The sequence below is a fragment of the Pimephales promelas genome, chromosome 2 (assembly GCF_988280905.1).
Source record: "Pimephales promelas chromosome 2, fPimPro1.hap1.1, whole genome shotgun sequence".
In the NCBI taxonomy this organism is placed as follows: domain Eukaryota; kingdom Metazoa; phylum Chordata; class Actinopteri; order Cypriniformes; family Leuciscidae; genus Pimephales; species Pimephales promelas.
Genome location: NC_142770.1, coordinates 31,635,821 through 31,662,897, shown reverse-complemented (window position 1 = coordinate 31,662,897; position 27,077 = coordinate 31,635,821). Strand labels below are relative to the sequence as shown.

Here is a 27,077-nt window from a genome sequence, read left to right as displayed (position 1 = left end):
AACAATATGAATGTAAGCCAGAGGAGAACTGGCCCCCGACTGAGCCTGGGTTCTCCCAAGGTTTTTTCTCCATCCAATCTGATGGAGTTTGGTTCCTTGCCACTGTCGCCTTGCTTTTGGCTTGCTTTGAGCTTGCTCAGTTGGGGTTATTTATTTAGTGTTTAGCAATGTTGTTGATCTGTGTTGTGCTACTTACATGTTATCACTGTGAAGCTGCTTTGATACAATCTGTATTGTGAAAAGCGCTATATAAATAAATGTGACTTGACTTGACTTGACTTGACAACCTCGCACAGACCTTCTCCACTAAACCCTCCCAGTTTTTCTTTCTATATTCCTCTTGACCAATATACACTCCTAGATATTTCAAACCTAGTGTACCCCACTGAATATTATTAGGGAGCTTGGGCAAAGTCATATTAAAGTTTCCAGTAGAACCATACCACACAGCTTCTGTTTTATCCCAGTTAAGCCCTATAGTCAAAGAGTATAGAAGGACAAGTGGCGAAACTCTGATGCTTTTTTGGTAACAGCCACTAGATGGCGCTTCGGTAGCTTTGAGGTAGTTTTTTCTTGCATTAGTGAGTATTTCCATTTGTATGCAACTTTACACTTTTACTACTATTATTAGTTACCAACTCAACTAGGCCTGAAATATATTTTGGACGTTTTAATCCCCTGGATCATGCTCCAAACATGATGATCATTGATGCGCTGTGTCCGTTATCCTATAACTAATTGCCACATTGGACATTGGCTGTGTTTTTTTTTTTTTGTTTACATGGTCTTGCGTCATTAATATAAGATAGGCTAGTACTGCAAAAAAATAAAAACTGTTTACTGTAAAGCTATTCTATTGCTGTTAAATATTTATAGTCAAACATTTACATTTTAGTACAACATTTATTTGCTGAATTATTTTGTTTAATTGATAACTTATTTTTGTAAGTATGTGTACCTCCAGGGAAACAGTCTATGTTATTATAACTTTATGAACTGATATCACTTTATTCTTACCTATCACACTTAATGTGGAGAGTAATATAATGAATTAAATCCTCAAACTTCCCTATCTCAAGTTATGTGGGGGTAAAAGCCCGGTTAAGTAGCAACTTCTTTTTTTAACTGCTATAAAGTTAACTGTTGTGAGTTAAATAATCACCTCCTAATTATTGCAACCTAAAAATGATCTCTGCACTGGACTAAATATATGTATATTATATGACTGCTGAGTCGCTTTCACCCCGAAATGGCGGAAGCGTAGGGCTGCTGCTGGGCGCTGGTGTTGCAATGGAACGTTCTATTGGCTTTCACTTCTTGTCAATATATGTTCTTTGCTATAGTATCCAGCTGCAGACCCGCAGCACACCAGTTTCAGAACCCCAGCGCCAGAACCGGAAGTGAGGGGCGGAGTTAGGTTCTAACCAACACCAGCGCCAGGAACGTAATTGAGGGGCGGAGCATAGATTTGAAACCTAATAACGCCACCTAACGTAATTTGGAGGGTATTTTACACATGAAACAGCTTTTATTGAACAAGAAACGTCCTACTCTCTACGTATGTTATGATGCTATACATTACTGTACAATAAGCATTTTAAAACATTGATTTTGTGTAAAATAATTTTATACAGTTTCAGTTATTCGTTTCATTGTATTATGAGTTACTTCCTGATCATGATGGTGAAAAAATAATACTTGAAACTTATCGGCATTTTAATGTATAACAGTTTAATAATTTTAGCTAAGCAGTTTATACGTGTAGATTTAGCAAGATAAGACCTGTTTTTTGGTTTTTATGAAGGAGTTAACTTTGTATAATAAAGCTTTGAAAGATATAAAACAAGACAATCATTGGAGGTTTTCAAAATTATACACAATCTGATAACTCATTAGACCTCTGTGATATTTTATGTTCTATTTATTTATTTATTTATTGTGTTTACAAAAAATTTAAATTGTTTTGATATTGAAGATGTATTTGTAAGATGATTTTGATTGTTTAATAAAAAAAAATAAAGCATGGGTATTTTTTATAAAATATACTTTATTTCACAAGAACATGTGCAGCATGCATTTTTCGTGTAAAATAATGTCAAAATCTAAAAAAGAGAGAAAATTCAGCATTATTTTGTTAAAAATCTATACAAAATGACCAATTCAACCCAAGCTAGGCCTGTTTTATCACAACAATTTTGTTTAAATTTAACTTACAATGTATCAAATGAGGAACTCAAGGCCCGTTTTGTCCTTACATGCTTGCTAAAATAATTATAATGCAAAAATAATAATTCCGCCCCTCCCTCACTTCCGGTTCTGGCGCTGGGGTTCTGAAACTGGGGTTCTGAAACTGGTGGTGCTGCGGGTCTGCAGCTGGATATATCTCGTTAAGCCTAGCAGATGAAGCTCTTTCATACATGTCTAAAGCCCCCTTTAAATTTTGTACATCCTCCTGTTGTTGAACAATTACGGTAATATCATCTGCGTATGCAGATAATATAATAGACTCTTTTCTTAAACTGCCATTTACAGCTAATCCTTTTAGTTTACGTCTAAGCATGCATAAAAGGGGTTCAATCGCCAGACTGTACAGTTGGCCGGACATTGGACAACCTTGTCTGATTCCTTTTTGTATATGAACTGGTACACTTAACCCACCTCCTATTTTTATCATGCTCACGGTCACGGAACCTTTATACAACAATTTTATCCATGCTATTAAATCATCACCAAAACCAAAACACTTTAAAACATGAAACAAATACAAATGATCCACCCGATCAAAAGTTTTTTCCTGGTCTAATGATATTAGACCAGTACTGACTGTTTTTTTTACATATTCTAAAATATCTCTCATTAAAAACAAATTATCATAAATACATCTTTTAGGAACACAATACGATTGATCTTCATGAACCAAAGAACTTAAAACCGTCTTAAGGCGATTTGCAATTGATTTAGACAGTATCTTATATATATATATATATATATATATATATATATATCTTTATGAGGGCAAGACAATCTCTTATGTCCGATATCTCCACACTCAAAACAACGTAACGTATCAGTACTCGTATAAACCACATAAGAACTCTCTCCACATGTTACTCGAAACGAAACATCCAGTGTTTTAGAAGGAGCGGTCAAAAACATAAACGCTTGTCGTCTAAAAGACAAAACATGCTTAAGTTCGGCAGATTTACAACCTAAAGGAAAGGTTTTCACAGCGCTAGCCATCTTTCCGAACCGAGTTAACTCTCGCACTCATCGCGTCATCTTTAATAAAAGGGGGTACATTGGAAATGGTCACTTTTGTAGCTGGAGCAAAAAAACGGTGAAACGGGTACATATGTTTCTTTCACCCAAATGCCACTTTCAATCACCTTGGTTACTAGTTGTTCGTTTTTTAAAAAGACGACAACTGCTTTATTCATGCAAGATGCAGAAACAATGTTTTCATGGCCTACCTGTTCTCCTGTTGCTAACAGCACTTCTTCAATCGCAGTAGCGTTACCTGCCTCGGGGACGCACCTGAAACCATTTCGGAGCAATAGAGATGGCTCATTCCCCGCAGGGAAAGCAGCCATCCCGCTTTATGACCCTCACAAGCTTAAATAAATAAACAGTGATCTTGAAATGAAATAAATAGAGAGAAAAAAAGAAAAAGACAAAACCCTGTGCAAAAAAAAATAAATAAATAGCCACAAAACATAAAAGAAAACACTAAGAAACTTCACGCTCTCACGCACGTGTCTCTCACACACCGCACTCACTCCCAGCATGCAACACCACACAGAGAGAGAGAGAGAGAGAATGAAGAAAATAAGAGAATCTTTATTCTGTAAAGTCACATCATCTTCATCAGCAAATAAAACAGACAGAGGAAGAGAGATCTTCATCTTCATTTCACCAGATGACAAAATACTAAGGTGAAAATGTTTGTACAAATATAATGTTAATGTGTTCTAGTTTAAACAGTTGAAGTGATTTTAAGTGTTTTGATTCTTGTGTGTGAATGTGACTGACCTCAATCTCTCCAGTTTACAGTGTGAATCCTTCAGTACGGCACATAAGTGCTTCACTCCTGAGTCTCCTAGTTCATTCCAGCTCAGGTCCAGCTCTCTCAGGTGTGACGGGTTTGATTTCAGAGCTGAAGTCAGGATGAGACTCTGTTTCTCTGTAATACTGCATCTATTCAGACTGAAGACAGAGAAATAACAATAGTTCACATCTATGATGATCATCTTATTGAAGAGCTACAGCAGCATTTAGTTTCCAATAGTCACACTAGTTCTGTGCGCTGGAAGACACTGTTTCTTCTCTTTCATTTCTAACTATTTATTTGACGTCTCTCTTCTTTATTCTCTGTTAAAAATGCAGATTTCTGTGTGTACACAATCAGTGCATTGTATCAGATATTGGGAATTAAACAATTACTATCTACACTCAATCTTACTATCTTAACAAGGTTTTATATGATTTACTAATTTATTTTGGTGAAACAATCAAAAATATTGATTCCATTTTAAAGCAGTGAAATCAATTACAATACACGGTATAAACTGAGCAAAATGTAAGTAAAAAAATAAGTAGATCTGAGTAACTGCATCTGTAAATTAACAAATAAAATTGTTTTAACTGAGTAAATCTGCTCAATCTCTCAAGAGTGTGTTAAATATATTTATGATATTGATTTGAATTAAGTAATATTTGCGGTTCTTGAAACAAATAAGTTTAATTCTCCAATCTCAAATATTTTGATAGAAATTTCACAATTATGTTAAGTTTATTAAACATAAATTATTGGTTAGTCAAATAATAAATTCTAATAGTGAAAAAAATAAATAAATATAACTGTAAATTTTAGATGAAATTAACTATTGGATTTTTAGTCAATTATTTTGGTACGTTTAGCTCAAACAATCAAGCAAATGATATTCAGAAATTTTATTAAGTTAATAAAGTTAAATATTACTGTGATATTTAATAAGCCACAGAATAATTACACACAGTGTAGATTAACAAAACATAAAAATGTGAGCAATAGGTAAACCCAGAAAGTGCACTGCTATAACCAATGAAACATAAGCCCTGCTGTCTTCAAATAAATAAACTTTAGTCACACTGTAATTGCTGTACAGTATAATGACACTAACTGTAGTTTCTCCAGCTTGAATTGTGGGTTCACCAGTAGATCACTGAGGTTTTTCACTCCTGAGTCTCCTAGATTATTCCTGCTCAAGTCCAGCTCTCTCAGGTGTGACGGGTTTGATTTCAGAGCTGAAGTCACATCAGAACAACCTTCATCTGTCATATCACAGTGGCTTAACCTACATTAGCAGAGAGAGAGAGAGAGATTTGAGATTTCAAACTTCTTTATTTTCTTTTAATGGAGTTTAACAAAAAAATTTCCATTTTCAAAAAAGCAGGGAAAAAACCAACTAAATTAGCATGCTTTAACTCAAAAGAGTCCCAAAACACAAAACACAAAACATTCTCCACAACAGAACATAAAACATTCTTCAAACACCAAATATTAATGAACTCTTCTACATTATTTGTAATACTGTAAAATTCAAAATCAACTTTCAGTCTAGCTTTCACCATTCTGACAAAAACTATGTTTACATCAAAGTCTAAAGACTCTTCAATTTTATTCCTTCTACTGAGATAGATAGCCATTTTTGCTTGACCAAATATAAAATTAAACAGTTGACATTTAACTCTCAATTTCTGACTGTAACTAAAACCAAGAATAAATAAACTCTTAGAAAAATTCTCTCCAAATAACATAAACATATGCTGTAACATCTGGAAAAAAGAACACAGTCTATTACAATCCAAAAAACAATGATAAACTGTTTCCCTCTGCAAACAAAAAGGACAATCCTCTCTCACATTAGGATTGATAACAGAAATAAAAGCATTGACAGCGACAATACCATGTAGGATTCTCCACTGTAAGTCCCCTACCCTTTTTGTTAACGGTGGTTGGTATATAGCTCTCCACACTGGTCTGACCTCGTTGTCAAGCCCTAAATGAGCTCTCCAAGGAGTGTCAGTACGCCCATTTAATTTATCTTTATTTACAATTTTTACAAACATTTTATACATCATTTTTCCATCCAAGACATCAAATACATTTGTCAGAGTTTCTCTGGACTCTAACAGTTGACCAGTACAGTTTTTAAAATCAGGAAAAAGAGTCAATGCTGGAAAAGAATCATCAACAATTGGTTGATGGTGTCCGTTACAGTAGTCCTTTAGCAAAGAAAATTCAACCTTTGTAAGTTCGCGCTTCCACGTGTTGATTAATTGATTTATGAACCTGAAAGATCTAACTCCCACATGAGAAGCTAGACCTGCAGTGTCAATCAAATTAGGTCCGCACAGATCAACCACGTGTCCCAGTGTAACAACTCCTGCTGAAACAAACAACTGCATCACAAAGGGTCCTGCTGTGTGTTCTATGTTGAAACGAGTGCCATGCACAACTGGCTCCTTCAACAGCCATGACAGGGATTCACAGTTTGCCACTCTCTTTTTCTTGAACATCCCCCACACAGTAAACAGTCCTTGGTAAAACTTTGGGAGGTTGCACAGTCTTTTATTACACAAGTTCATTAAAAACAAAGGCTCAGCAAGACCCAAATTTCCGCCTCGGTTCAATATAGTTCTGGCTAAGGATCTCCAGACAAGGTCTGTGGGCCCAACAAGGAGTCTCTGGATGAACTTGAGTCGGAAAGCAGCGCCCCTACTGGCGAGATGAATAAGTCCCTGCCCTCCTTCCTCTTTTGGCAAAAAAAGTACACTCTGTGGGACCCAATGCAGGCGGTCCCAGAAAAAATCCACCAATACTGCCTGTATCTTGGCCAACAGTTGTGCGGGAGGATCCACACATGATAAACGGTGCCACAGCATAGAGGACACTAGGTTGTTAATCACTAGTGTACGACCCCTAAAAGACATATGTGGCAGGATCCATTTCCATTTTTTTAGACGTCCTTCAACTTTTTCTAAAACATTATCCCAGTTTTTTCATAAAAAAGTATCATTTCCAAGATATACACCAAGATATTTAAACCCACCCTTGTTCCAAATTAACCCGGCAGGTAAAACAAGCTTTCTGCTTAACTCACCGGTGACTGTTATAGCCTCACTTTTTCCCCAGTTAATCTTAGCCGAGGACAGTTCACCAAAAACATTAATATTCTTTACAAGAGTGTCAATGTCATCTTGATTTTTGACAAAAACAACAACATCATCAGCATAAGCAGATAACTTAAAAACTGTTTCACATCCAGGAAGCATTATACCAGAAAGAGAATTTCTTAATTTATGCAGCAGGGGCTCTATGGCCAACGAGTACAGCATACCAGATAAAGAACATCCTTGTCTGACTCCCCTATGAACCTTAAAAGGTGCACTCAAACCACCGTTGATCTTTAAAATACTCTCAATGTCACTGTACAAGACTCTAATCATGTTTATAAGGCCAGAGCTGAACCCAAACGCATTCAACGTTTGCCACAAATACTTATGTTCAACTCTGTCGAATGCCTTCTCCTGATCAATTGAAATCAAACAAATTTCACAACCCAATGAATTGGAGAGGTCCAAAACATCACGAATTAGAAAAATATTGTCAGATATCAATCTATTTGGACTGCAGTAAGTTTGATCAACATGAATAATATTCTCCATAACTTTTTTCAGTCTCATGGCCAAAACCTTTGATAAAAGTTTGTAGTCAGTGCAAAGTAGAGACACCGGCCGCCAGTTCTTTATCTCTTGTAAATCCCCTTTTTTGGGGAGAAGAGTGAGGACTGCTCTCCTGCAGCTCAATGGTAAACTTCCTTTATTCAAACTGTCTCTCAGAACAAGCAACAAGTCTTTGCCAATCACAGGCCAAAAAGCTTTATAAAAGTCCACAGGAAGACCGTCGATACCTGGAGCTTTACCACTTTCTAGACTCTGCAACGCAGACTGTAGTTCCTCAGCAGAGATTGGAGCATCCAGCTCTGGGTTAGCCTCCTCAGGAACCTTGGGTAAACCCTCATAGAAGGTCTGTGCCAGCTCTGGTCTCTCCTGAAAATCACTCTTGAAAAGTTTCTCATAAAAAGTAATTGCATATTTACGGATAGCCGCCGACTCTTGCAACAGTTGTCCGGTGCTGGACCGCAGAGAGTGCATAAGTCTCCTTTGTCCATTTTTCCGTTCAAGGCCAAAAAAGAAATGAGAAGGTGCATCCATTTTTGCAATATTTTGGTGACGTGAACGAATCAGAGCACCTTGGGCAGAGAAACCCAACAGATTTGATAGAGCTGACTTTTTTTTTTTGAGAACTTTAAAATGTTCTCCTTCTTTTGTTGAGTCTGCCAAATCTTGCAGTTTTACTATTTCACTCTCCAAAGCTTTCATCGATCTAGTCATGTCCCTTGTGACATTGAGAGTATACTGTAGGCAAAGTTGTTTTATATTGACCTTCCCTATATCCCACCACTGTTGTAATGAAATGTATTTAGATTTTTCTCTTGTATAACCACTCCAAAAAAACTTGAAAGCATCTTTAAATACATTATCAGAAAGCAAAGATACATTAAAATGCCAATAGGCACTTTTGCATTTCACATCTTTAACAAATATATCGGCTTCTACAAGGCAATGATCTGAAATACCAACTGGGTATATTGAACAACCTTTAAGTACATTGCTCTGATGTTCAAAACAGTAAAACCTATCGAGCCTAGCCAAAGACAAATAATTATCTTTATCATGAGTCCAAGTATACTGCCGCTGGTTAGTATGAAAAAACCTCCAAACATCGCATAAATCATTCGTCTGAATTAAATTAACAAGACAATTTGTACTGGCTCCATGTGGTTCTGGATGGTTTCTATCTAGAGCTGCATTCTCAGTGCAGTTAAAATCCCCACCTAGGAACAAGTAACCATCATCACTACAGCTACTTATAACAGCATTTAGAGTGTTTAAAAAATACACCCTTTCTGCGCCTACAGTTGGAGCATATGCATTAATAAAAGTCATTTTTACATTTTCAAATACAGCTTGTATTTTTAACAAACGACCTTCAATGACTTCTTCAATAACACAAGAAATGGGTAGAAAATCTTTCGCAAACAGAATTCCAACTCCGGCACTGTTGCTACTCTTATGACTGAGAAAAACTTCCCCATCCCACTCTTTCTTCCATTCAGTTTCATTTTCAACAGTGCTATGCGTTTCTTGTAAAAAAATAATACTTAATTTCTTAACTTTAAACAAACTAAAAAGGGAAACTCTCTTTGCATCCTCTCTAGCACCATTGATGTTTAAAGAACCCAGCTTTATGTCACACATATCAAATGTTAATGTGTATTTTGACAAACCATAGAGGGTAGCACAAAAAAAAGAAAAAGAAAAAGAAAAAACCCTTAGTCATCATTGGCTATTTTTGCTCGAACTTTTATCACCAATTTTTTCAGACGAAAAATTTCTTGGTCTGTAAAAGTCAGTTGGCCAGAAAATTCTGTGTTCTTCGTGAATAGTTTAACTGAGTCAAGGAAGAGTTGTAAATCTGGGAAAAACTCCTCAACTTTAACTGATCTCAAGCCTTTAGTTCTTTGTAAAAAGGACTGGATTTTGGTGAAAGGATAAGCACTCTCCACATCCATTTGTGCATCACCACTAACATCACTTTCAGACTCTTGTGTGTTCATCACCACATCATCTGACTAAGAGGAACAGCTCATAAGATTCATTTTTGAAACCTTTGTAACTTGTTCAGAATTCGATTTCTTTTCCCCCTGATTTTTCCTCTTGGTTGACATTTTTGACATTTCAACACCCATTGAAACATCTTCCTCATTAAACAGCACTGACTCAGCTACTCTAGTCGCGGTTTGACCAACACTTAACTCATTTAGATCATCTCGTGCTTTTTGCTCACTCTCTACATTTTCTGACTGTTCATTGTCTTGATCACTATCATCTCGGTTTTCTTCCTGCACCGTTCTCTGCGGTTCGTCAGGTAAAGAAGCTCCGCTTTCAGCCCGAACGGGCGGCGGGTCTGCTGTGTTAACAGCCCGGGTCTCTCCTACTCTCTCTGGGCACGAGCGAATTACATGCCCTACAGTCCCACACCCAAAACATTTCATCGTCTCTGATGTTATATGCACAGTGTAGTCAAAGTCCTCAACCTTAAACTTAAACACTAAATTCAGTTCTTCGTCGCTCTTTTTAAGAATCATATGTACATGTCTCCTAAAAGACACAACGTGTTTAAGATGAGGAGATTTACAGCTGATAGGGATCATCTTAATCGGGGATACAAGTTTTCCGTGTCTCCCTAATTCCTTTTCCAAAAGCTCATTCTTCAAAAATGGGGGTACATTCGAGATAATGACTTTTTTGGCAGGATTTACAAGAGACAAAACTGGTGTGTGTGTGTCTTGAATCACTACTCCGCTCTCCAGTAACTGATTCACTTTTTCCACAGTGTCTAAAAAAATCACTACGGCACTATTCATCCTAGATGCCGATTTAACACTATCATATCCGACAATTTCACCCACCGCTAAAACACACTCTTCAACAGAACACCCATTTGGCGGAGAAAGTTTAATAGCATGTCGGCGCGTAAGATTGTGCAAACTAGTGCGTTCTCCTATAGCAGCCATGCTAACAGCCACACCGGCTGCCGCCGCCGCCTCCACCAAAACAAACACCAAAGAACCCCAACTATCACTGTTTCCCTAAAACACTCCTCAAAACATCAAAAGAGAAAACAAAACAGCTTTAGGAAAAAAAAGAGAAGCAGAAAACTCACATTCAGCACGCTCTCAGCAGCACTCACACTCACTTCCACCCACCACACGCTCAGAGAGAGAGAGAGAGAGAGAGAGAGAGAGAGAGAGAGAGAATGAAGAAAATAAGAGACTCTTTATTCTGTAAAGTCACATCATCTTCATCAGCAAATGAAACAGACAGAGGAAGAGAGATCTTCATCTTCATTTCACCAGATGACAAAATACTAAGGTAAAAATGTTTGTACTAGGGATGGCACGATAACCGGTTTCACTATAAACCGTGATAAAATGTACTGACGGTTAGTATTATCGTTTAAAATTTAATTATCATTAAAACCCTGTTTGATTATCGCGATTTTAATAACTCACTGAATCCTGTCGGCCAGTCTGACGCAGGCGCGCAGCACGCAATATTTTTTTAAATTACTATTCGAGAAGAAATGGCAGAAGGCAGTGACCGGTCAGGAAGTTTTTCAGCCTTTTAAGAGGACCAAATCTGAGGTGTGGTCATATTTTGGGTTTTACAAACGTCCTGAGGGAAACTTGATCGAGGATGGTCACCTTGTCTGCCGAACAAAAAGTCACTACAATAGAAACTAGGGATGAGCGAGTACAGCATTATCTGTATCTGTATCTGTATAACCATATGAATTATCTGTATCTGTATCTGTACTCGGACTGGGCGGGGCCTAAACCCGGAAGTGGGTCGGGTAGTCTTGAAATGGGCGGGGCTTTAACCGGTATGTTATTTTAAGCATGCAATATTGGGTTGATCAGAAATTGTTATATTTATTGCTGATAAGAAAACTATTTACATGACAGCATCAGCATTGAGCTTCAGATCAATGGTTTTGATCACGATAACAACGAACTACAGAACAAGTTTTGCAACAATGAATACAACACATGTGGTTGCAAATATGAAGTAAAATGTAACGAACAAGAGTTTTCATCTCAACTAGGGCTGGGTGATATGGACCAATAGTCATATCCCAATATATTTAGGCTGAATTTCAATATACAAAATATATCCCAATATTTTTTCTGCAAAGTGAGAGCAAATGTTCAGTCAAAGCCAAATATGACATGTCACAAGTAGTTTTATTGAAACATGAACATTTGCAAAATCAAATGAATAAATAATTAACAGGTTTCTTCACCTTAGGGCTGCATGATTATGACAAAAATCTCAATTGCAGATTATTCCCTTGGAATTGTAATTGTGATTTATTAATTGGTTTATTTATTTTGTCAATACAACGTTGGTATGAGCCATTACATTCATTTAAAAAATATAAAAAATAACACAAAGAAAAATAGGGGCATTAAGGGGTTAATATAGACATGACAGTTACCTTGGTGAATAGACAATACTGTTAATGAAACATTGAAACTGCTCCTGGTGAATAGAATTAAAATCATACCTGCTTTGTTTTTATTTCGTGTCATTTACAACGCAACAGTGTTGCATGCTCGTTGTTTCTTTTGCACTTTATATACAGTGAGGCGATCCAGCGCGCGCCGCCGCATTTGCGCGTGCAATTGAGTGTGCGCTACGACTAACGTTACAGTATAACGGCTGACAGGACAAAGTCCGTTTTGCTGAGGTGAAAGACTTTATTTCATGTTATAACATAACATGCTTTAATCGCACGCAAAGTGGAAAAGGAGTGACTGGGGCGCAGGGAGCAGTGCAGAGAGCTCTGGGTCAGCACTAAGCAGCTTGCTTGGAGCAAGGCGTGCAGCGCAAACTCTAATTACATATCACATTTAAAATATATATTCTTTATATTGATATATCGCTCAGCCCTAATTTCAACATTACTTTTTTTTTTTTTCTTTTTTTTATCCGAGCACATTGACTCGTATTACTCGTATAATATTTGTACTCGACAAAAGTGCTTTATCCGTACCGGATACTCGTTTCAGCCGAGTATCCGGCTCAACACTAATAGAAACACTTCAAATCTGCTGAGTCGTCTTGTGTGATCATCACCTGAACGCAAGGCAAGTTAACTTTGACCTCAATACCAAAACTACGTCTGGGAAACAATTGGGCACGAAATGTTGTTTTGAGTTGAAACATTTAATGTCACTCACTTGAAATAGACGTCAAGCTTCCGCGAAGAAAAGTTCGTAGCAAGTGGCTTTGAGCCAAAGACGAACGAACAACTTCAAACAAGACTATTATTAAGAGTGATATTTTAAGGGATAGTAAAGTATAGATACATCACGTATTAAACCAATTTTATTTTTACCACATAATTACGGGGACATATTGAATTGATAATGAGATTAGCTAATGTTTTAAATCTTACTTGTTTATGAATTCATTTTGTAAAACAATCGTCCAGACAAGATATATCACACCAATATTATCAAACTCTGTATGCAATAAATCAACTCTGATTTCATTTTTGCAATACAATCAAAAACCGGAGACGCAAGACGGCAAGTTGTATTTGAATGAAACAAGAGCGCGCGTCTGTTGTGAATGTTATGGATGTGCGCTGTGTAATAATGCGTTGCTATTGACGACGGGCATTATAAAGAAGCAAATGCCATAGAATAGAATCTTGCTTAAAAAACTGCATAGAGAGACTTGTTTTATTTGTTGTTTGTTGATTTTCAATTATAAAATGAAATGAAATGTTTTCAGTGTGAGCATCAGTTCTTTTTGAGCACTTTCATACATTTTTAACAAAAACCGTGATAATATTGATAATCACGATTATTTTGGACACTATAATCGTGATATGAAATTTTCATACCGTCCCATCCCTAGTTTGTACAAATATAATGTTAATGTGTTCTAGTTTAAACATTTGAAGTGATTTTAAGCATTTTGATTCTTGTATGTGAATGTGACTGACCTCAATCTCTCCAGTTTACAGTGTGAATCCTTCAGTACGGCACATAAGTGCTTCACTCCTGTGTTTCCTAGATTATTCCTGCTCAGGTCCAGCTCTCTCAGGTGTGACGGGTTTGATTTCAGAGCTGAAGTCAGGATGAGACTCTGTTTCTCTGTAATACTGCATCCACTCAGACTGAAGACAGAGAAATAACAATAGTTCACATCTATGATGATCATCTTATTGAGGCTACAGCAGCATTTAGTTTCCAATAGTCTGTTTTAAAACCCAGTCACACTAGTTCTGTGCGCTGAAAGACACTGTTTCTTCTCTTTCATTTCTAACTATTTATTTGACGTCTCTCTTCTTTATTCTCTGTTGAAAAGGCAGATTTCTGTGTGTACACAATCAGTGCATTGTATCAGATATTGGGAATTAAACAATTACTATCTACACTCTAAAAGGTTTTATATGATTTACTAATTTATTTTGGTGAAACAATCAAAAATATTGATTCCATTTTAAAGCAGTGAAATCAATTACAATACACTGTATAAACTGAGCAAATGTAAGTAAAAAACATAAGTAGATCTGAGTAACTGCATCTGTACATTAACAAATAAAATTGTTTTAACTGAGTAAATCTGCTCAATCTTTCAAGAGTGTGTTAAATATATTTATGATATTGATTTGAATTAAGTAATATGTGCGGTTCTTGAAACAAATAAGTTTAATTCTCCAATCTCAAAAATTTTGATAGAAATTTCACAATTATGTTAAGTGTATTATACATAAATTATTGCTTAGTCAAATAATAAATTCTAATAGTGAAAAAAATAAATAAATATAACTGTACATTTTTGATGAAATTTACTGTTGGATTTTTAGTCAATTACTTAGCTCAAACAATCAAGCAAATGATATTCAGAGATTTTATTAAGTTAATAAAGTTAAATATTACTGTGATATTTACTAAGCCACAGAATAATTACACACAGTGTAGATTAACAAAACATAAAAATGTGAGCAATAGGGAAACCCAGAAAGTGCACTGCTATAACCAATGAAACATAAGCCCTGCTGTCTTCAAATAAATAAACTTCAGTCACACTGTAATTGCTGTACAGTATAATGACACTAACTGTAGTTTCTCCAGCTTGAATTGTGGGTTCATCCATAGATCACTGAGGTTTTTCATTCCAGAGTCTCCTAGTTTATTCCCGCTCAGGTCCAGCTCTCTCAGGTGTGACGGGTTTGATGTCAGAGCTGAAGACACATCAGAACAACCTTCATCTGTCATATCACAGTGGCTTAACCTACATTAGCAGAGAGAGAGAGAGAGAGAGAGAGAGAGAGAGAGAGAGAGAGAGAATGAAGAAAATTAGAGACTCTTTATTCTGTAAAGTCACATCATCTTCATCAGCAAATAAAACAGAGGAAGAGAGATCTTCATCTTTATTTCATCAGATCACAAAATACTAAAGTGAAAATGTTTGCAGAAATTTATTGTGAAATTAGACTCTGCGAGATATTGCGTATAAATATATACTGATATATTGAGTGAATAAATTAATATTGAGTGTTTTAGTTTAAACTTTTGATTCTTGTATGCAGGGCTTGACATTAACTTTTTTGCTCACTAGCCATTTTGGCTAGTGGTTTTCCAATATTACTAGCTAGGCAGCACTTTTACTAGCCACATTTTTGTTGTTGGAAAATTACGTTTATATGATTAAAGTTGACAAAGGGGCTTTAAACGTGCTAAAATTTACTAACTCTGTTGTAAAGCTCCTTTTTTGAAAACATGTTGTCTATTAAGATAGACATACAGTAAAATAGCTTTTTACATAAAATAAAATTGCTGCATCATTTTTTTTTTGTTTTTTAACAGCAGTAAATACTGTAATACAGAGTAGAATAAGTATCTGCATAGAAACAATGAGCAAAGAATAAATTATTTCTTCTAAGATAAAATCCACAATTAAGGCAACAGGATTACAACTACATATGGGCCTATATGACAGTTTTGGGGACTTTGAATTGTTTGTTTTGCATCAGCATTTCCTCAGAGCTCTAACTTAATAATTATCAACAACTGGAGATATGTCCATCTGAAACAAGTATAGGCCTACAGGTCTTTATTTTATTTTTTAAACATAAAATTAACTCTGGAAATATAGTTGTGATATGACGTGGCATAAGGGCAGCCCTGCTAGTGTCCATAAATCATGAAGATTATTTTTTCTTTATATCAGCCACGCACACTCACGTCATGAACTGACTGAACGCTGTGTTGATGTGTGTGTGCATGCGACCAGTCGCGTGTGGTGATTGTTTTACAAAAGTCTGGATGTCATATTTGGCGCGCGCACCCTCGCGCAGCGGCACTGCAGGAGAGCGTGAGACGCGCCCATGTGAACGTGAGGTAGAAATGTGCTTTCGGAGCGTGTGATTGGCTGAACGTGAGGTAGAAATGTGCTTTCGGAACGTGTGATTGGCTGAATGTGAGGTGGAAGTCTATGGAAGTAAAATAATGTCTAAATGTTCTGAATTGCATCAATTAAAAAAAAAACTTTTTTAAGGCTTACATTTTTATGGGCTGAAATTCAACATGGTTGAATATTTAAGCTGTGAACATTTCAATTAAAAACATTTTTCATTATTAAAAATTCAATAATCCATATTCACCTTTCATATTTCACTTCCAAAATTTTTAAACGGTTTAAAAAATACAACCTATAATATTCAACAGGCAATTTTCGGTCCATTTTATTTCACCTTGAAAATTCGCTTCCACAAATTCAGTGGTTCAAATTTGACAGTAAATTCAACGGTGACATCCAGAAACTGCAGGAAAAGCAGTAGATTACTGAGCATACTCTCTATCTGCTGTTAGACGGCTTTACCAGCAGGGGGTGCACGCGCATGTTGAAACAAAACAACAGGAGAGGCCTTCACAAAACGTCATTTTCTGAAATGGACAGAGCGATGAGTACGAGTTATAATTTATATGTGTGTGGAAAAGATTGATTAAGACACAAAACACACAAGCCTTTACTCAAGTGTCTTATGAGACTTATTTTTACCCCCGTGCAAAGTAAGGTGATTTGTCCACTGCAAAACTAAATTCTCTCGCCGTTGGCATTGATAGTAAAACAACTGTAGTAGTCACATTTATTTATATATAGCGCTTTTCACAATACAGATTGTATCAAAGCAGCTTCACAGTGATAACATGTAAGTAGCACAACACAGATCAACAACATTGCTAAACACTAAATAAATAACCCCAACTGAGCAAGCTCAAAGCAAGCCAAAAGCAAGGCGACAGTGGCAAGGAACCAAAACTCCATCAGATTGGATGGAGAAAAAACCTTGGGAGAACCCAGGCTCAGTCGGGGGCCAGTTCTCCTCTGGCTTACATTCATATTGTTTAAATATAAATATTAAATATAAATATTGTTTATGAATCAAACGGCGCCATAACATATCGCAGGCGTTGAGTCGTCTCATCACAGGCGTTGAGTCGTCTCATCACAGGCGTTGGGGCATCCGAAATCCCCGTGAGAGGCTGGACACAAAACTGGACCTGACGAACGCCATTTTTCTCGGGACAAGCGTCCCGAGATAACAGCAGAAAGGCAGATGGGAAATAATTAGCATAGCTGATGTTCATAATAATTTCCGTTATAACTCACAAACTCTCCGTAACCCGAACTCTCCGCAACCCAACCATACGCGCCGACCCGTTTGTCTAAGAGGCTGTCGAGCCCCACTGGTGCGTTAAAAAGTTTCAGTGGCAAACGGTTCCGTATGGCATAACAGAGGACTAGAAGGTAAGCATTATGTGAATGCTTGACTAAAGAGAAGCGTCTTTAATCTAGTTTTGAACTGTGTCAGCGAGTCAGAGGCTCGGACCGTATCGGGAAGGCCATTCCAGAGTTTTGGAGCTAAATGCGAGAACGCCCTCCCTCCTTTACTGGACTTCGATATCCTAGGAATGACCAGAAGCCTTGAATTTAGTGATCTTAAGGAACGCGGTGGATTGTAGGGCGAAAGAAGGTCCGTTAAGTACATAGGTGCTAAATCATTTAGGGCTTTATAGGTCAGTAGTAGTATTTTGTAGTTGATGCGGAACTTAATAGGTAACCAGTGTAGAGATGATAAAATCGGTGTTATATGATCATATTTTCTTGACCTAGTAAGAACTCTAGCAGCTGCATTTTGTACTAACTGTAGCTTGTTTATTGAGGATGCAGGACAACCAGCTAATAAAGCATTACAGTAATCTAGTCTCGAGGTCATGAATGCGTGAACTAATTTTTCTGCATCAGAAATAGATAGCATGTTACGTAGCTTAGCAATGTTTCTAAGGTGGAAAAAGGCTGTTCTTGTAACATATGAAATATGATTTTCGAACGACAAGTTGCGGTCTAGTATAACACCCAGGTCTTTTACTGTTGTGGATAAAGTAACAGGACATCCGTCTATATTAAAGTTGTATTGTGAGAGGTTTTGTGAGTAGTTTTTTGGACCAATAAGTAATACCTCCGTTTTATCTGAATTTAATAGCAGGAAATTACGCGTCATCCAGCATTTTATATCTTTGAGACACTCTGTCATTTTAGATGAGTTAGTGTTTTCATCTGGTCGTGATGAAATATATAATTGAGTGTCGTCAGCGTAACAGTGGAAATTAATTCCATGTTTTCTTATAATATTACCAAGTGGCAGCATATATATTGAGAATAGCAGAGGGCCTAAAACCGATCCTTGCGGTACTCCATAGTCTACTGACGTTATCTTTGATTTTTTCCCATTTAAACAGACAAAATGAGAACGGTCCGATAAGTACGATCTAAACCAGCTTAATGCCTGTCCCTGGACACCGGTGAAGTTTTGTAGTCGATCCAAGAGTATTATATGATCTATAGTGTCGAACGCAGCGCTAAGATCAAGTAGGACTAGTATTGAGATACAGCCTTGGTCAGAAGCTAAAAGTAAATCATTTGTAATTTTAACTAGCGCAGTTTCTGTACTATGATGCGGTCTGAATCCTGACTGGAATTTTTCATAGATATCATTTTCTTGCAAAAAAGAGCACAATTGAGCGGACACTACTTTTTCAAGTATTTTGGACATAAATGGAAGATTTGAAATGGGTCTGTAATTTGCCAAGTTATTTGGATCTAATTGCGGTTTCTTAATGAGCGGTTTTATTACAGCCAGCTTGTATATTTTTGGGACATGACCTAAAGATAAAGACGAGTTAATAATATTGAGGAGAGGCTCTTCCACTACAGGTAATAGTTCTTTCAGTAGTTTAGTGGGTATTGGATCTAATAAACAAGTTGTTGGTTTAGATGCAATGATAAGTTTATTTAGCTCCTCCTGTCCTATCGTTGTAAAGCGGTTTAGTTGTTCTAGAGGGTCCATAATTGAAGCTGAATCATAAGACACCATAGCGGATTGTACATTTATAATTTTGTTTCGGATGCTTTCTATTTTCGCATTGAAGTAATTCATAAAATCATTACTACTAAACTGTAAAGGTATATTTTGCTCTGGTGATGTCTGTTTATTTGTTAGTCTAGCCACGGTGTTAAATAAAAACCTTGGATTATTTTGGTTATTTTCGATTAGTTTGCGGAGATGCTCAGCCCTGGCTGTTTTTAGTGTCTTTTTATAACGTGACATACTGTCTTTCCACGCGATTATAAAGACCTCTAAATTAGTTTGTTTCCATTTACGCTCTAAGTTGCGAGTTTCTCTCTTGATAGCATGCGTAGCACTGTTGTACCACGGTGCTTTAATTTTCTCTCGAACCTTTTTTAATCTAATTGGCGCAACAATATCTAATGTACTAGTAAGAATGGTGCTTAAACTGCTAGTCATTTCCTCTAATTCATCTGTTTGTTTGGGTTCACTTAGCAGCTTAGATAGATCAGGTAAGCTATTTGAAAATCCATCTATAGTGGTTGGAAGGATTGTTCTGCCTGGTCTATAACGTGGCGCAACATGACATATTTCAGCAGTACGTATTATGCAAGTCACCATGTAATGATCAGTGACATCATCGCTTTGCGGTATAATATCTATATCAGTTGGATCGGTTCCATATGATATAATTAAATCTAGTGTATGATTTAGACGATGAGTGGGACCACTGACGTTTTGTTTGACCCCAAAGGAGTTTAATAAATCTGTAAACGCAGCCCCTAAAGCATCATTTGTATTATCTACGTGTATGTTAAAATCTCCAGCAATTATTGCTTTATCGACATTTACCAATAGATCCGAGAGAAAGTCTGCGAACTCTTTTAGGAATTCAGCATATGGCCCTGGAGGTCTATATACAGTAGCCAGGGCTAGAGATAATATAGATTTCCTTCTTACATCTAAGAGCGTAACATTTAGCACAAGTACTTCAAATGAATTAAACCTGTGACCTGTTTTCTGAGTAATATTAAAAATATCTTTATAGATTGTTGCAACACCGCCGCCACGACCGATCAGACGAGGCTCATGTTTATAACAGTATCCTGGCGGAGTAGATTCGTTTAGACCGAAATACTCATTTGGTTTAAGCCAGGTTTCAGTAAGGCACAGAACATCGAAGTTATTGTCTGTGACCATTTCATTTACGATAACCGCCTTAGGTGTGAGCGATCTAATGTTTAGGAGACCTAGCTTTAGAAATTGTTTTTGTTGACTGATATTTAGATTTTCTGGTTTAATTACAATAAGATTTTTGCTAGATCCTACACTAGATTTATTGTTTGGCTTCACTAAACGAGGAATAGACACAGTTTCTATATAATGTTCCACACTATGCTTATTAGTTAAGTTTGGACCGCAAAGGCTGTAATTTGGACTTTGACTCATTAGTCATCTGGTGCGTAATGTCTTGGAAATGTTGTCCGACAGCACAGCCGCTCCGATTCGGCTGGGATGGAGACCATCTGTGCTGTACAGCCTCGGTCTTTCCCAAAACAGATGCCAGTTATTTACAAAGTGCAGCCCCTGTTCATTACACAATGACATTAATACACTGAGACAGAGTGAATTGTTTGTTATAGTCACTATGACGCTATCACTATAGTCACTATTAATGTTTTCGTTTTTATTTGTACACTTGACGCATTTGAAAATAGCCTAAATAATGCAACAAAACGAAAATAAACCTATACGTGGTCCTACAGCCTATTATTAGGATTGTTTTTAGGCTATTTGGGTTTGTGTGTTGTTTTAAAACGCCTTGATCGTCAGGACGAAAGTTAACCCATAGCTTTGAAAGTAAAGAAGAATATAAAGCCTGTATAAACGAGAGCTTTTGTTGGGATTTTTCATTATGTGGCAGTCAGATAGCAGTTATATTTTTGCAGCGTATCGCAGTGTTGTAGTACTCGAGACTCGGACTCGGTCTCGAGACCATATTTTAATGGTCTTGGTCTTGTCATGGACTCGTGTGCATTTGGACTCGGAATTGACTCGTACTCGAACATTTCTTTTTTTAGGACTCGGACTTATTCCCGAGTCCACTCGAGTTTAATTCAAAATATTTTTCATGATTATTAATGTATGTTAATAAAATATTTCTTTAAATTGATTGACACGCCCAGTGATTGGTGATTTTCTAGTGTGCAACTGCGCATGACAAATTGCAATAAAATTACTTTTAACACCACCTACTATGTGGCCTTTTTACCCTAAACTGATCATATTTTTTAAACTCTAAGTAAATTCAATAAAAAAAAAAAAAGGATTTCTCTAAGTAAATAAAAGTAAATTAGGTAATCAACCCTCACTGGTCTCGGTCTCGACTCAGACTCGACCATCTCTGGTCTCGGACTCGACTCTCTCTGGACTCGGTCTTGACTCGGACTCGACTCTCTCTGGTCTCGGTCTCGACTCGGACTCGAGTGAGGTGGTCTCGATTACAACACTGGCGTGTGGTGTGGTCAGGTGCGCGATTGTGACTGTTACTATAGACCTAGGACAGAGCTCTTCACTTTTTGCAGTTAAAAAAAATCACTTAATTTTCAAAGAATTGTATTATTATTATAGTTTTTTCGTTGTTGTTTTATAAATGCTCAATGACAATTGTTTAAAAAATGTTTAATCAAAACATCACGTTTTTTTTTTTTTTTAGTCGACTAATCGTTGCGCAGGACAAGACTTTGGTCGACTAAGGATTTCTTTGGTTGACTACAGCCCTACGCTAGATGTCGCTAAAAATCCCATACTGCACCTTTAAACAGGCCTATTAAAATTTCCATTTTAAAAACCTGAATTTCGATGAATATTTTCCAATGCTCACAAATTCAGATACAAAAAAATGAAATAAATCAACTTACAGAATTTCAGATAAAATAGATTCAGGTTGATCAAATTCGACTAAAATTATGAATTATGGGCGTGCTTCTCAGAGTAGTAGCCATCAGCTTAAAAAAAAAACAATTTCTGGGTTATTTGGCTTGTTTGCTCTACTCCTTGTCTCACAACAGCTTTTAAACATTGTTTTTTTTTTTTTTGTTAGAAGTCATAAATGACAAGGAGGCAGCCACTCGCAATGCAAATCAATGGATACGGTTGTACTGTTTTTCTCCCCTGGTGTGGGCGTGGCCTATCCTGGGTAGCCCGGATGTTACAATGTGAATATTTAACTTAATTTTTCATTTAATCAACCTGAATGTATTTTATCTGAAATTCTGTAAGTTGTTTTTTTTTTATCTGAATTTATGAGCATTGAAAAAATATTAATCAAAATCAGGTTTTTAAAATAGAAATCAAGAATTTTCATAGGCCTATTTACATTTCAGAGGTAAATTTGAAACAAATAAATTCAGACACATAGTTTCCAACGTAAAATAATTTCAAAAGGGTGAATTCAGAGCAAATAAATTTAGACAAATGTTTTTCAAAGTAAAATATTTCAAAACTAAGTATTCAGTGGCTGTTAAATTTTAAATAGTTATGTCTCTTATTTGCTTCATAAAAAAACGTCTGTCCCTAAATCAATATTTGACGCGATATGACCCGTATTGAGCAGAAAACTGTTGATTTCTCCATCGCTTACCGCATCTCTAGGTTTCCTTCGGAGGAATTTTGCCGCTGTGACGATCTGCGTCTGGAGTGCCCGCTTGAGCCTCTGGGGGGCACTCCTTCCTACTTTATTGTTTCCTTCATGTTTTACCCTGGACTGATTATGGTTTATTTGTTGCACCTGTTGTAGATTGAGCCCTGATTTAAAGAGCCCCTATCATAGCATTTGAAATGTTCCTATTTTTGTTTTAGGAGTTCCCAAAAACAGTTTAACATGCATGCAAGAATAAAAAACACTTTATTTGTCCTATAATTTTTTGTTTTTAACTGATTTGCTGCCGACTCCCAAATGATTCCTACAACGACTCATTTTTCCAAGCCACTCCTTTTCATGATGCTAATCGGCGGTGAATGGTCAGACGACAGACCCAGTCAGTTATTGTTTATTAGCATAACGCATAAACATATTGATAAAGCACTGCAGTACTACAAGACGCTCTATTCTTTATGACACCTCCAATAACAGCGACAAACATTTCACATATTTAAAAAAAAATTGACATTGGAGACCTAGAAGCTGCGCTGAGCGTAACTTACACACACACACAGTTATTGCGCCTTCCCTCCTCGCGCCCGACGCTACAAAACCGTTCAAAACCCATAAAAGCAACAATTATTAATAATACTTACAGGTTGTGATTCATAGGAGGAAGCTGATCCATATACACTGGGTAAGTAAGTTACTGAGCCCTCCTTCAGGAACAACCGCTTGCAAATCCACATTTGAATTCATTAATGTTTTTGAACGATTCGTAATTAAAATGATGAGAACACAATCGGGCTAGTTATACTGTTGTGGTATCGTTGCAAATATGAACTCTAACTACTGATTCTTCACATGCTCGTCCCTGGTAAATGAAAACAAAGTGGCTGAACTATCTTTGCATTGTAGAACACAATGTTTTCTCGACATGATGCTATGATGAAGTATTTGAATGTGTAGACTAAGTTTACACTTCCGTCTGCGCGCGCAGTAACTCGGCACGGCCAATATGTATCTACGTCACGACGAACCAGCTAATGACTCGTTTCATAGATTCAGAGTCGACTCTCACTTTTGAAAGACAATAACTTTATATACGGTGCACTTTCAGATATAATTCTTTGCAGGATGTTTTCATTCCCTTAGAGCTATATTCCACACCATATGAACAGTCATTTTCAAAAATCCATGATAGGGTCTCTTTAAGCCTGAGTCTTTCCTTTGTTCGGGGCTCAGTATTGTAAGTGTCTGACTGCTTTGAGCGTTTTCCTGGTTTCTTGTTCCGAGGGTTTTCTAGGTTCACGGTTCCTGCCTGTCTCTGGTCTTCCCGTTTGCCTTATCCCTGCATTGTATTATTGCTGATCTGGACTGCTTACCTGGTTTTGACCACTGCATGTGTCCCTGTACCTGTCTCTGGATTCTCCTCTTAATAAAGTCTGCGTTTGGATCATAGTCTAGATGGATTGTACCCAAAAAGTGAAAGTGAGGAGCAATTATGGGTACAAGTCGGGAACCGACCTTTATTACATATTTCAAGGGTGCTGAGTCCAAAAAAAAAACAACAAAAAAAAACAAACTGGTACCCAAGTGAAATTTAGTTTTTTACCTTCTAATTTGCATATCAAAATGGTCGACAAATTGCCTATCTTGCACAGTCGTTGGATCATTTTCCCTTAGCTTTTTTTGTAAGTAGGCAATCAAAATAAGGAAATTAAGTTTCTTGATCGATAGACAAGGCTCAGAGCAAATATATATTGGAGGCTCACTGTATATATATTATATAATATATATATTTACAAAATACCAACTTTTAAGGCGAGACACTAGGTGAATAGGGTACAATTTTTAAATAATAGACATCACTATGAAACTTCCTCAGTTGATTACTTACAAAACTATATAAAAAATTGTATTACAGAAAATAGTATAATTGTATTGTATTAAGTTTTTGAAATTTGTATGTTTAATTATGCAAATTAGGCATTATCTCATTAAATATGTGCATGCATATATTTTCGGTAAATAGATCTGATAAAACAAGGTGCAATTTTTTTTCTCATTTTTTTATGCACAAGATGAAAAAAAAAAGTTTAATTACATAGGAAGTCAAAATATACTGTCCATTCCAGTAACTAAACACTAAACTAATTCCAGTAACTAAACGCTTAACTAACTTTTTTTAGTTAATGATCAGTAAGAATGGATCTTTATTAATACCAGTCATTGATTCGAGTAACTTTTTTGATATTTGTGTATAAAGTTTTTCATTTCTACAATATCTGGTGTAAAAACGTCTTAGTCCTGCCCTCTTCAGGTTGAACGTTGGCTACTGCAGTTGAATTTTCCTATTGGATGTTCCGCACTTCGTGACGTACGCAGGTTTCAGCTCGCCATGCTCCTGGCACGAGCGGCAGTATAAAAACCAGCTTGTTTCGTCAAAACCACTGGAGGGAGTCAGGAGTTGGAATTGCGAGTATTGAAAACAATCAGGATAGAGTGTTTTAGCATCTATTTCGTCCCCTCTATCTCTGCTGGGGTCTGCCCACTTTTTCAGCAATTTTCAAATATTACCAGTGGGTGAAGTCAGGCTCTGACCAGGGGTTTAGTTACCCTTTAAAAAAATTGATTTACGCCATATTTTTTTTTATTAAAATATCACATAAATCAGACTAGTAATGATTTATTAACAAATCCCTCTGAAAACATCTTCAGAATACACAAGTGTATAACTGAAAAGTTTGGTGTACATAGGCGCTACATAGGCTGAGATACTGGAGAATGACAAAAAAATAATTTTGAGAAAAAGGCATTTAAAGATTTAAGTACGGAATTTATTTTGGGAAAAAAAAATTGATGGAGGGGTTTGAGTTCCCGAACGAGGAGCTATGTTGTCCGGGGTTATATGCACCTGGTAGGGTCTCCCAAGGCAAACAGGTCCTAGGCGACGGGTCAGACTAAGAGTGGTTCAAAAAAACCTTATGAGTTAAGAAAAACAAGGACTGTGACGTCGCCTGGTATGGCACAGCCAGGGCCCCACCCTGGAGCCAGGCCCGGGATTGGGGCTCGTATGTGAGTGCCTGGTGGCCGGTCCCCCCCCACACAGGGTCTGGCTAAGTTCAGCCCGAATGAGCGATGTGGGGCCGCCTTCCCGTGGGCTCACCAACTGCAGGAGGAACCATAAGGGGCCAGTGCTGAGAGGATCTGGCAGCAGTCGAAGGCTGGGGCCTAGACAACCTGATCCCTGGACACGGAAACTAGCTCTAGTGATGTGGAACGTCACCTCGCTGGCGGGGAAGGAGCCTGAGATTGTGCGTGAGATTGAGAGGTTCCACCTAGAGATAGTCGAGATCACCTCTACGCATGGCTTGGGCTTTGGAACCACACTCCTTGAGTGAGGATGGACTCTGCACCACCCCGGAGTTGCCCATGGTGAGAGGCGACGGGCAGGTGTGGATTTGCTTATAGCTCCCATCTCAGCCGCCATGTGTTGGAGTTTACCCCGGTGAAAAAGAGAGTCGTTTCCCTGCCCCTACAGGTCAGGGATAGGTCTCTCACTGTCGTGTGTGCCTATGGGCCAAACGGCAGTACAGAATACCCAGCCTTATTGGGGTCTCTGGGAGGAGTGCTGGAAAGTGCTCCGACTGGGGACTCCATCGTTCTACTGGGGGACTTCAATGCTCACGTGGGCAGCGACAGTGACACCTAGAGGGGCATGATTAGGAGGAACGGTTATTCAGTTATTGGACTTCTGTGCTAGTCACAGTTTGTCCGTAACGAACACCATGTTCAAGCATAAGGGTGACCATCAATGCACGTAGCACCAGGACACCCTAGGCCATAGGTCGATGATCGACTTTGTGGTTATTTCATCTGACAAGCGGCCGTATGTCTTGGACACTCGGGTGAAGAGAGAGTCGGAGCTGTCAACTGATCACCACCTGGTGGTGAGTTGAATCTGATGGCAGGGGAGGAAGCTGGACAGACTCCGCTGACCCAAGCGTACTGTAAGGGTCTGATGGGAACCTTTGGGAGAGCCTCCTGTCAGAGAGATCTTCAACTCACACCTCCGGCAGAGCCTCAACCGGATTCTGAGGGAGGCTGGAGATATTGAGTCCGAGTGGAACTTGTTCTCCACCTCCATTGTCGAAGCGGCTCCTCTGAACTGTGGACCTATGGTCTCGGTGCCTGTCGAGGGGGCAATCCCCGAACCCGGTGGTGGACACGGGAAGTAAAGGATGCCGTCAAGCTGAAGAAGGAGTCCTATCGTGCCTGGTTGGCCTGTGGGACTTCTAAAGACAGCTGACTGGTACTGGCAGACCAAGGCAG

At 37.7% G+C, this 27,077-nt stretch overlaps 1 protein-coding gene across 1 annotated transcript in view; it reads right to left on the bottom strand.

The window, feature by feature from the left end:
* LOC120488318 (NACHT, LRR and PYD domains-containing protein 3-like) overlaps positions 1-27,077 on the bottom strand; it is a 239,598-nt gene that overhangs the window by 131,889 nt on the left and 80,632 nt on the right. The window contains exons 14-16 of the mRNA XM_089121883.1: positions 13,685-13,858; positions 5,160-5,333; positions 4,030-4,203 (exon numbers count right to left, since the gene is read on the bottom strand). Coding sequence (XP_088978009.1) covers positions 4,030-4,203; positions 5,160-5,333; positions 13,685-13,858 — 522 coding nt within the window. The remainder of the gene's footprint in view (positions 1-4,029; positions 4,204-5,159; positions 5,334-13,684; positions 13,859-27,077) is intronic.